This window comes from Ranitomeya variabilis, chromosome 2 (genome assembly GCF_051348905.1).
Source record: "Ranitomeya variabilis isolate aRanVar5 chromosome 2, aRanVar5.hap1, whole genome shotgun sequence".
NCBI classification, from domain to species: Eukaryota; Metazoa; Chordata; class Amphibia; order Anura; family Dendrobatidae; genus Ranitomeya; species Ranitomeya variabilis.
The window spans coordinates 1,071,967,705-1,071,980,078 of record NC_135233.1 but is presented as its reverse complement, the minus strand read 5'-3'; the positions used below and the strand labels follow the sequence as shown (position 1 = coordinate 1,071,980,078).

The following is a 12,374-nucleotide window of genomic DNA, read 5'->3' as shown; positions in this document are numbered from 1 at the left end:
GCTATTCATAATGTGTTCCATCGGTCGTTGTTGCGGAGGTATGAGGTGCCTGTTGTTCCTTCGGTCGAGCCTCCTGCTCCGGTGCTGGTGGAGGGAGAATTGGAGTATGTTGTTGAAAAGATCTTGGATTCTCGTGTTTCCAGACGCAAACTCCAGTATTTGGTTAAGTGGAAGGGTTATGGTCAGGAGGACAATTCCTGGGTGGTCGCCTCCGATGTTCATGCGTCTGATTTGGTCCGCGCCTTCCATAGAGCTCACCCTGGGGGTTCTCGTGAGGGTTCGGTGACCCCTCCTCAAGGGGGGGGTACTGTTGTGGATTCTGTTTGCGGGCTCCCTCTGGTGGTTACTGCTGGTACTGGGTGACTTTGGTGGGTTGCGGCCTTTGGTTTCCATCTGTCCATCAGAGGCTGGGTGTTTCCTATTTTACCTGGCCTCTCTGTCATTTCCCTTGCCGGCTATCAATGTGTTCAGATGTGCTCTGTTTGGTTCCTGCCTACCTGCTCCCAGATCTTTCAGGATAAGCTAAGTGCTGATTTTCAGTTGTTTGGTTTTTTGTCCAGCTTGCTTAGAATGTCTCTTTGTTAGCTGGTTGCTCTAGTGGACTGAGGTTCTCCCCATGTGCCATGAGTTGGCACATGGGTTCTTGTAATCTCAGGATGGTTTTTTTGATTAGGGTTTTTTGCTGACCGCTCAGTCCCCTTTTGTGTCATTCTGCTTTCTAGTTTTCAGCGGGCCTCTATTTGCTAAAGCTATATACATCATCTCTATGTGTGTGCCTTCCTCTCATTTCACCGTCAATACATGTGGGGGGCAACTATATCTTTGGGGTTAATTCCTCTGGAGGCAAGTGAGGTCTTTGTTTTCTCTGCAGTACTAGTTAGCTCTTAGGCTGGTGCGTGGCGTCTAGAACCAACGTAGGCACGCTCCCTGGCTATCTCTAGTTGCGTTTGTCAGGCGTAGGGCAGCGGTCAGCCCAGGTTCCATCACCCTAGAGCTCGTCCGATATTTATTATACTTTGCTCATCCTGTGCTATCCCTAGCCATTGGGGATTCATGACAGGCTGCGTCGGAGAGGTGAGTATATCCCTATTTTTTATTTTAATTCTTTCTTTTACACATTGATATTAATCCCGATACCGATTCCCGATATCACAAAAGTATCGGCTCTCGGTATCGGAATTCCGATACCCGCAAGTATCGGCCGATACCCGATACTTGCGGTATCGGAATGCTCAACACTAGTTAGGATCCCAAGGGTTATGGTTAGAGCTAGGGTTAGGGGTAGTGTTAGGGTTAGGGTTAGGATCCCAAGGGTTATGGCTAGGGTTAGGGGTAGGGTTAGGGGTAGGGTTAGGGTTAGGATCTCAAGGGTTAGGGTTAGGGTTTGGATCCCTTTATCACCTTGATGGTGGGGGGTGGCTTATCAGTGACCTGGTGACCAGGACATTCTAATAAAAAGCTACCCCTAACCCTAACCCTAACCCTAGCTAATTCTATTAATAGTGTGTTTTCTAGTTGATTTTGATGATTGGCAGCTGTCACACACTTCTCAGCATGCGTTTCAAAAACGCAAACGCGGGAAAAAACACATGTAAACACATGCAATTTTTCACCACATGCGTTTTTTTAAAAAACGCTGCAGATCAAAACGCAAGTGTGAAAACAGCCTAACTAGGCCTAAAATGAAAAGTAGGCTCTATGCAGGTTTAAATAGGTTACAGTTACAGGGGTACACAGGCAGCATTGGTGTGGTCAGCGGAGGACAATTGGAAGGAGTGGCGCAGACTTACTAGGCCTAAAATAAAAAAGTAGGCTGTATGCAGGTTTAAATAGGTTACAGGGGTACACAGGCAGCATTGGTGTGGTCAGCGGAGGACGATTGCAAGGAGGGACCGCAGAAAGACTTAATAGGCCTAAAATAAAAAAAGTAGGCTCTATGCAGTTTTAAATAGGTTACAGGGTTACACAGGCAGCATTGGTGTGTTCAGCGGAGGACGATTGCACCGAGGGGAAGACACAGTTAGTAGGGCCCAAATAGTAATAGGCAAAATGCAGTTAAAAATAGGTTACAGGAGTATGCAGGCAGCCTAGCTTTGTTCAGCGGAGGATAACTGTAAGGAGTGTCTGACACAGTTAGTAGGCCAAAATAATAAAATGAGGTTAATGTCTGGCAAAAAAAAATTTTCACAAGTAAACAGGTGGCACACCTTGGTACAGGGGTGGGCTCCTCTGCTGACTTGCAGACAGTGGTAGTTGGCGCAAAGTATTAACTGGTGTAAATGTAGGACAGGGCCCCTGAATATTTTTACTAGCATCAATCATGTCAACAAATTGGTATTGGCAGTGCCATTGAAGGATTTAACAGCACAGACTAAACAGTGGTGGAGCAGTGAGAGGTAATTTTGCAAGTGGTAGAGCACTGTTTGAGCTGGGGTGGGGAAACACTCTCTCGTGGGCGGTGGAACTGGCCCAGGGCCCCTCATGTTACGACGGTGTGTCTGACGTTGGGTGTGCACCGCCACCGCCAGAGACACTTCATTGTACTATGAGGGACCCTCTGCCAGTGCCGTCGCCCAAAAGTGGGCACACCCACCTGTTCAGCCAAACGGCACTCGCACAGGTGCTTGCGCCAAGTGGTGACCACGGCCCCGTGGGGGGAGTCAGACCATTTAGGGAGGTGTAAAAATGGCCAATGGTGGACATACAGCAGCTGCAAATGGAGAAATTGGAGCAGTCAGTAAAACGAGTCCAAAATCAAGATCTTTTTACAGGAAAGCTAGATGTCAGCAGGGAAAGGTGGGGCAAAATAATTCGAAATCCATGATTGGTTTATTTTAATGAAGGTTAGATCATCAACATTTTGGGTAGCCAGACGAGTCCTTTTTTCGGTCAGTATTGAACCAGCAGCACTGAATATTCTTTCTGATAGCACACTAGCAGCTGGGCAAGCAAGCTCCTGTAAAGCATATTCTGCCAATTCAGGCCAGGTGTCTATTTTGGATGCCCAGTATTCAAATGGGAATGACGTGTGAGGGAGAACATCGATAAGGGAAGAAAAATAGTTAGCAACCAACCACTGGACAAATGTTGTCTCCTGTCACTTTGAATTGATGCTGCAGTACCTGTCATGTCTGCGGTCATTGCGAAACCACTCCGCAACCTGGTCATAAAACCCCTCTGTCCAACGCCACTTCTGAGTTGTGCACCTCTAACACCTCTGCCATGTTGCCCCATGCAGCTCGTGTGAGAACCATCACCGCCGGTGTGTGCTGGGAATGCCTGAACCAAGCAGTCTACTAGAGTTGCTTGTTTGGTAGCCAATATTTGCTCAAGGTTCTCATGTGGCATGATATTTTGCAATTTCCCCTTATAGCGTGGATCCAGGAGGCAGGTCAACCAGTAATCGTCATCGGTCATCATTTTGAGAATGCGGGGGTCCCTTTTTAGGATACGGAAGGCATAATCAGCCATGTGGGCCAATGTTCCAGGTGTCAAATCAATGCTTGTGCTGGGTTGAGGAGCACTTTCTGGCAAATCAACATCACTTGTCTCCCTCAAAAACCCTGTACCTGACCTTGCAACGCCTCCAGTTTCTATTGCCCCCTGAGAAGCTTCTTCCTCCCATAAATATTCATCCCCATCATCCTCCTCGTCCTCCTCCTCCTCTTCGTCCACCACCTCCTCCAGGAGACTTCCCTGAGCAGACAATGGCTGACTGTCATCAAGGCTTCCCTCGTCCTCGGCTGCAGACGCCTGCTCCTTTATGTGCGTCAAACTTTGCATCAGCAGATGCATTAGGGAGATGCTCATGCTTATGATGGCATCGTCTGCACTAACCAGGTGTGTGCATTGCTCAAAACACTGAAGGACTTGACACAGGTCTTGTAGCTTCGACCACTGCACACCTGACAACTCCATGTCAGCCATCCAACTGCCTGCCCGTGTATGTGTATCCTCCCACAAATACATAACAGCACGCCTCTGTTCGCACAGCCTGTGAAGCATGTGCAGTGTGGAGTTCCACCTTGTTGCAACGTCGATTATTAGGCGGTGCTGGGGAAGCTTCAAAGATCGCTGATGGTTCTGCATACGGCTGGAGTGTACGGGCGAACGGCGGATGTGCGAGCAAAGTCTTTGCACCTTCAGGAGCAGGGCGGGTAACCCCGGATAACTTTTCAGGATGCACTGCACCACCAGGTTCAAGGTGTGAGCCAGGCAAGGAATGTTTCAGTTGTGAAAGGGCTATGGCAGCCATAAAATTCCTTCCGTTATCACTGACTACCTTGCCTGCCTCAAGATGTACACTGCCCAGCCATGACGAATTTCTTGCTGCAAGAACTCGGCCAGAACTTCCGCGGTGTGTCAATTGTCGCCCAAACACTCCATTTCCAACACAGCCTGCTGACGCTTACCACTAGCTGTAATGGGACACCTCATGTGCAACACTGCCAGCTGCGGATGGAGTGGTCGTGCGACTGCGGTCTGTGGACGAGCTCTCGCTTCTGCTGGAGGACGAGGAGGAGGAGGAGGGGTGGCAAATGCCTACAGCCAACTGTTTCCTAGACCGTGGGCTAGGCAGAACTGTCCCACTATGGCTGTCCCCTGTGGAACCTGCATCCAGCACATTAACCCAGTGTGCCGTGATGGACATGTAACGTCCCTGGCCATGTCTACTGGTCCATGCATCTGTTGTGAGGTGCACCTTTCTACTGACAGATTGCCTGAGTGCATGGACAATGCGGTCTTTGACATGCTGGTGGAGGGCTGGGATGGCTTTTCTCACAAAGAAGTGTCGACTAGGTAGGTCATAGCGTGGCACTGCGTAGGCCATCAGGGCTTTGAAAGCTTTGCTTTCAACCAACTGGTAGGGCATCATCTCTAACGAGATTAGTCTAGCAATGTGGGCGTTCAAACCCTGTGTACGCGGATGAGAGGATGAGTACTTCCTTTTCCTAATGAGAGTCTCTTGTAGGGTGAGCTGGACTGGAGAGCTGCATATGGTAGGGGGTGGTGGTGGACATGGCAGACTGAGAGAGGGTTGGTGATGGTATTCTTGCTGTTGGCCTACATACAGTGTTTCCTCCCAAGAACCTGGTGATTCCCTGACTGCTTTGGCCTTGCGACGATACCTCCACATTTGCTGCAGGTGGTGTCGTAAACGGTGGGCTTACAGTGAGGGAAGGAATGTAGCGTTGCTGAATAGCTGCATTGTGAGCGGGTGCAACAATGTTACTAGACGTTTGGTAGTTAGTCCAGGCTTGCAAGTGCATGGTGGTTAAATGTCTACGCATGCAAGTTGTATTTAAATTTTTGACATTCTGACCTCTGCTAAAGGTCCTTGAGCATTTCTTACAGATCACTTTGCACTGATCATTCGGATCTTGGTTAAAAAATTGCAAGACTGCACTCTTCATACTATCGAATACCATTTCAGGCATTGAACACTGTGCTACTTTAACTGGATGGCCACGCTGTCCTACAACTGTTTTTTGTTTTGACACACGTTTTTGGCCAGATACAGGCCTGCCAGATGAAAGCTGTTGCGATGTTGATGCCTGCTGCAGCTCCTCCTCCTCCGCTTCAGAGCTACTGCCAGCGGCACCCTGTTCCCCCAATGGCTGCCAATCGGGGTCAACAACTGGGTCATCTATCACCTCCTTTTCTATGTGCTGTGCACCTTCCTCTGTGTCACCGTGTAAGCCGGTGCTATAGCGTTCGGGATGGGGCACCATAGTCTCATCAGGGTCAGATTCTGGCTCAGTACACTGGGAGGGCAATGTTGTGATATGAGTCAATGAGTCATTATGCTAATGATCTAGCTGTGGCTGTGCATCTGTGCACTCCATGTCCGATTCATCTTTTAATGGACATGGCCTGTTAACAATTTCCCTTTCTAACCCAGGCACGGTATGTGTAAAGAGCTCCATGGAGTAACCTGTTGTGTCGCCTGACGCATCCCTCACTGTTGTTCTGGGTGAAGGACACAAGGAAGCGACTTGTTCCTGACCGGGAGCATCCACTGACGACGCGCTGCTATTAAATTTTGCACTTTCCGTAGAGGAGGCGAAAGAGCTAGAGGCAGAGGCAGCAAGGAAAGCCAAAACTTTTTCCTGCTGCTCCGGCTGTAAAAGCGGTTTTCCTACTCCCAGAAAAGGGAGCGTTCAAGGCATTGTGTAGCCAGACGATGACGCTGGCTCAACAACTCGAGACTTAGGGGCTATATTGCTTTTCTCATGACCACCTGATGCTGCACAACCACCACCACTACCATCATTACCAGCTGGCAATGACCGCCCACGGCCACGACCTCTTCCACCAGACTTCCTCATTCTTGGAAAAATGTAACCAAACTAACAACCGTTATATGGTACTGTAAAACCAGGTAGAAGGTGTACGTAAACTTGTTGTGAATTTAAAACTCCCTTTATAGGTGTGTGAGACTGTTTGAAAAATCAGGCCCACTGTATTACACTATGCAGTTTGAGTGGCAGAAAGTGGCTGGCAGATATGCCACAAACAGGACTGATGCAGATGCACTCAATGGCAATATAAATCTCCCTTTTTATGTGTGGGAGAATGCAGGAAAAAATCAGGCCCACTGTATTACACTACACAGTTTTAGTGGCAGAAAATGTCTGGAAGATGAAAAAAGGGACTGTACTACAATAACAATCTCCCTACAATGATCTCAGGACAAGTATGGCAGCCAGCAATAAAAAGGACTGCTGCACACAAAAGTGTGGACAAATAAACAAGAGAACTGTGCAGAAAGGAGCAACAGGACTTTTGCTTTTAAAAAAGTAGTTGGTTTGCACAGCGGCGTACAAACAGCAATGCAGCTATCAGGGAGCCTTATAAGCTACAGAGCACAGAAATCTAGCCTCCACTGTCCCTGCCAAGAAAAGGTGGTGTTGGACAGTGGAAATCGCTACAGCACAAGCGGTTTGGGGGTTTATCTTCCCTCCCTAACAATATCCCTGCTTCAGACGAAGCTACAGCAACCTCTCCCTATGCGCTGATCGGCAGCAGTAAGATGGCGGTCGGCGTGCATGCCCCTTTATAGCCCCTGTGACGCCGCAGAAAGCAAGCCAATCACTGCCATGCCCTTCTCTAAGATGGTGGGGAACAGGACCTATGTCATCACGCTGCCCACACTCTGTGTCCACCTTCATTGGCTGAGAAATGGCGCTGAACGCGTCATATGAAACGTGACTTTGGCGCAAAGATCGCCGACCGCATGGCCGATCCCACACTGTGATCGGCTCGGGTTTCACGAAACCCGACTTTGGCGAAAGTCGGCGATTTATGAAATTGACCGCTCCGTTTCGCTCAACCCTACTTCTTACTAGTGATGAGCGAGTGTACTCGTTGCTTGGGTTTTCCCGAGTACGCTTGGGTGGTCTCTGAGTATTTGTGACTGCTCGGAGATTTAGTTTTTGTTGACACAGCTGCATGATTTACAGCTACTACCCAGCCTGAGTACATGTGGGGGTTCCCTGGTTGGTAGGGAATCCCCACATGTAATCAAGCTGTCTAGTAGCCGCAAAATATCCAGCTGAGGCAAGGAAAACTAAATCTCAGAGCAGTCACAAATACTCAGAGACCACCCAAGCAACGAGTACACTCGCTCATCACTACTTCTTACTTCTGAACAGTCAGAAGCTACTGTAACGGCAGGACCAGATCGGCTTGGTAAAAAATGAAGCTGTCAGAAGGTGAGTACAAGAACAGGGGCATGAGGCTTACATTAAAAGCGCCACTCGAAAGCTGAAAAAATGGTGCTTTAAGTTTGCTATATTATGGAAGCTTGTTGCTCAGTAAAATCTGAATCCTCCTCGGCTTCTTGCACAGATAAATGCCCCCTCTCCATTTCTACCAGGCAACCCCTATTACAACATGTCTATCTTATTACTTTACCTCTTTCTGTTTGACCAGAAAGCAATCTATAAATGTTCTTGGGTTATTGACATCGAGTTCATTCCTTAGCTTCATCACCATGTCTTTAATTATGGAGTGTAACTCATCAGTGATTTTTAGGATGGTTTTATGACTTCCTGGAAACCAGCGCAACAGGGATGGATATGCATTGTACAACTGTGGAGGGAAATATAAATGAAGCCATTGCATATACAGTGTTCAGCATAAATGAGTACACCTAAACAGATTTGTCAAAAGACCTTTAGTTTCCTTTCAGAAGCAACATTTTCTATGAAATACTATCCTATAAAATACTCCCGCAAATGTCGGACATTGAATTCAAACAAGATTTGTTATTTTGGACACTCAAAACAGTAATTTTCCCAACAAATTAATTCAAGACCATGTTGCAAAAAATGAGTACACTCTAATGTACCACTACAAAATTCTAATTAACACGTATTAACTAGACTGTGTCACGATACCCAGTGTTAATGTTGCAGGGGAAACTGCACCCAGCAGCAACAGAGCTGGACCAGACACCGGGTAACTAACCTGATCACCAACGGGACCTTCCACATGAGACAGAGTGATCAGGTAAAGCAACAGGACCTAAGATCATGTGACAGAGTGGGAGGCGGTCAGGGGGTGGAGCCAGATGCCAGGAAACAGAGAAGGACCAAGCATAAAAGAATAGTGAAACAAGCAAAAGTCATAGTCAGGAGATTACAAGATACCTACAGGGAGAGTCAGGGAATAGTCAGAAGCCAAGCCAGAAGTCAGTAATCCAGGGAAACGAATTATGCACGTGACAGCAAGACAGTATGCAAACCAACACACACTTCAGAGGTCAAGCATAAAGACTGCAGAAAAACCTATAGCTGACAAGGATACCAGGTTAGGAGCGAGTATAAATAGCCCTCCCATCTTGAAAGAGAGGCTAACAACATTAACCCCGAGAGAACAGGACATTAACCCTGTCCTAACCATGACAGACTGTAGATAAAATCTATGAGGACGGATCCTGCATTTTGTGTTCCTCCAATTTTTTTGCCCCCTCTTCTTCCTAGCATACAGCTAAGGATATAATTAGATATAGTTGTCATGTTGCAGTTTATTGTGGCATTTACTGCAAATTATAGCAAAAATCACAACAAAATCATAACATTCTGCACTGATATGTCATCAGAAACATATCTGTCATGATCCAGTCCGGGGTTTGTTTCCGATTATTCTCTCCCCCGGATGGTCATGCGGGGGCTAATCTTCCTGGCCTCGTTTTGGGATCTGTTTGGCTATTTCAGTCCACTGTTACCTGGAAGCAGTGTCAGTTATAGTTCCTGTCTCTGGCTTGAGCAACTGACCCCGTTATACCCTGATTTATCCTCTGCCCGTTTATCTAGGTCCCGTTCCTGTATTCCCCTGTGACTCTTCTCTTTGTAGTACTCGCTTTCTGTGTTGTGACCCCTTGGTATTTGACTCTGCTTGTCCTCTGACCTGTTTGCCTGTCTTGCATCTCTGGCTTTCCTGCTCCCGATCGGCTCTTACTTCTTTAGCTTGTTTCTGACCACATGTATTGCTGTGACCTCTGGTACTTCATTCCCTCTCTGTTGCTGACCCGGCTTTTTCTGACTACTCTTTCGCTACCTAGTGGCTCCTGCCTGCTGCTCTGTGATTTCACTGTGAGTGTACCTATTTTTCCTTCACCCGCACCCCCTGGTGGAGGTTGTGTGCTGCTGTGCTGCAGCAGGCATTACAATATCTATGGTTTGAAGGGAATCTGTCACATGCAGAAATCCTATTCACCTGTAGATATAGGGGTAATTGGCAGGAAAATAGCATTTAAATCCTGTTTAGCAGGTTTTCTGGAGTAGCAGCTACAGGGAGAAAATGGAGGAAATGAAGCTTTAGTTCTAGAAATATAGTGTACAACAACTGATGCTCAATGATCTCTTTGTAATAAGGGGCAATTAATTTGCAGAAGATAAACGTGTCCATGCTCAGTGCACTCTCGTGGGACTTCCTATGGTGTTAGGAGTCTCGAGGCCTGAGTGAAGCCTAGTGCATGGCAGAATACACTGTGCTTTTTTCAGAGGCGAAGCTACAGGTTCAGATCAGAATGGGGGGAAAAAATCTGAGTGGGCTCCTAACCAGTTACCCTGATTACATCTATGGTGGAGCACCCTAATAGTGGGTATAGGAGAACCTCAGGAGATGACCTGGCTGTTACTGAAGATAAATCTGTACACATAGACCAACACTGATCTTACTGCCATACAGTGACATATAGTGGTAGATACCAGTCCTGGTGACCAAATAAGAAACTACAGTACAGTTACAGATAGTGACTTACAGCTGACAATATTACTTTTCTTTTGCATCTGGCCCAGACCAACATGACTACTTCTTCCAGTCTTAACTCATCTGCAGGGATTACAACAGAGACACATTTGACTTATAACATATCCAGCACCGTCCCCATCTATGCCCAAATGTGTACAAACTCTTCATCCTGCTGTCACCCCAATACTGAGCCATGGCTGCCATGCCTCTATTACTGCATCTGCTGTGTGGTACAAAAACAGAGCTCCTCTTAGTGCCCCAATTAATAGTGCCCACCACTATGCCCCTTACATAGCAAAAAAGCCTTTTTGGTGCCTTCTAGTTGGTAAAATGTCCCCATAGAAAACTTGAAAGCCCTGTGCAAGCGCCCTAACAAAAAGTGTTCACATTTTGACCCTAGAAAGTAGTAATACCCCCTGTGCACCTTGTAAGGTGCCCTATAACAGTAATGATTCTCAAATGTCCACTTAATGTGTAATAATGTCCCCTGTATCCCTCAATGTACAGCTCCCAAATACACAGTTGGACCCCAGGTCTCTTAGAAAGAATATAATGTCCCCACATTTCTCCTATACACAGTATAATGGGCCCACAACTCCCCTACACACACACACAGTGTAATGCCCCCACAGTTTCCTTATACACAGAGTGATGAGCCCACAACTTCTCTATACAAAGTATAATTGGCCCACATCTCCCCTACACACAGTATAATGGGCCAACAGCTCCCTATACATAGTATGATGCCCAGATGGTTCCCCTATACACAGTATAAAGGGCCTACAGCACCCCCCACAGCTTCACTACACATAGTATGATGTTCCCACTGCTCACCAAAAACAGTGTATAATGACCCCCACAGTAGCCCTCACACAGTATAATGGCCCTCACAGTTGAACTCGCACTGTATAATGCCCTTTGCATTAGCCCCCAATCTGTATAATTGCCACCACAATAGCTTCAAAACTGTATAATGGCCTCACTTTGTATGATAGCCTCCCTACCATTTTAGGGTCTCCACAGTAACCCCCACACTATGTGAGGGTCCCCTATTGTTTATGATGCCCCACATCACACCAAAAGTTTTAATAAAAAAAAACATAATTTACTCACCTAATTCAGGATCCTGATATGTCCACCAGCAAAGCAATGCACTGTCATAACACCGCCACACTCATAGGATGTCGGCCAGTGCATCATACTGCTGTTCTGTAGACTGCAGGCTTAAAGCGACCTGTGATTTACAGAATGGGGAGCAGTAGAGCACATCGATATAGTTAACGGTGGCGTAGGTGTAGGGAGATAGACCGGACCTCGGGTACCTGCATTCCGGGTCAGGAACTAGAAAGGCTGCATCCTCTGTTCCCGGTGGACAGCTTGGAGGAGGCGGACCTCCCCCTGGAGCCTGAGGGAAGCCTGAGTGGGAGGGACATTCCTGCAGACCCAGAGAGGCGGGGAGAGCCAGAAAAGGGCGCGCAGCCAGAGAGGAGCAAGCGCGCGCAAGAGGGGAGTTGCAGGCTAGAGCAGAGCAGCGTGCAGAGCAGTGAGTGGCGTGCTTGGTCTCCCTTGCCCTCAGAGAGTATTGGCAATGCAGGAGGCCGCATAGACATCGCCTGCAGAGCCAAGCGCGCCCAGCAGCAATCTGGAGAGAGGGGCCGCTGCAGAGCCGTGCAAAGCAGAGCCGAATACACAGAGCTGAGCCGTGCACACCAAGTAGAGCTGAGCCAGCTGTGCAGCAGCCAGAGAGAGAAGTGTCCTGCAGTGAGGGCACCAGCAGCGTGCAAATCAGTGCCTCCATCGCCCACCGCCATCAGCAGGGACCAGAGAGGAAGAGACGTGCGGCGTGAGTCCAACCTCCGTGTCCGTGAGTACTACACCCGTTCTCCACAGGAGTGAGCTGGAGAGTACAGACTGGGCCACTAAACGCCTACCGAGCCACGCTGGGATCGTACAAGACCGTTACCGTATTACCGTCAGCCACTTTGGGCCTGTTTGACCGAGATTGTCAGGAGATTAGTACAGGAGACAAGTCGGGCTTAGACTGTACCATGGCCCGCAACCTTGGAGGCATCTACAGTATATGGACTAGGGGCAGTGGAAGGTACCGGTGACCG

The 12,374-nt window shown here is 47.9% G+C and overlaps 1 protein-coding gene across 1 annotated transcript in view; it reads right to left on the bottom strand.

Annotated features, from left to right (window-relative positions):
- Positions 1-12,374, bottom strand: part of LOC143808676 (cytochrome P450 2C5-like) — a 230,925-nt gene that overhangs the window by 124,054 nt on the left and 94,497 nt on the right. The window contains exon 6 of the mRNA XM_077291580.1: positions 7,918-8,094. Coding sequence (XP_077147695.1) covers positions 7,918-8,094 — 177 coding nt within the window. The remainder of the gene's footprint in view (positions 1-7,917; positions 8,095-12,374) is intronic.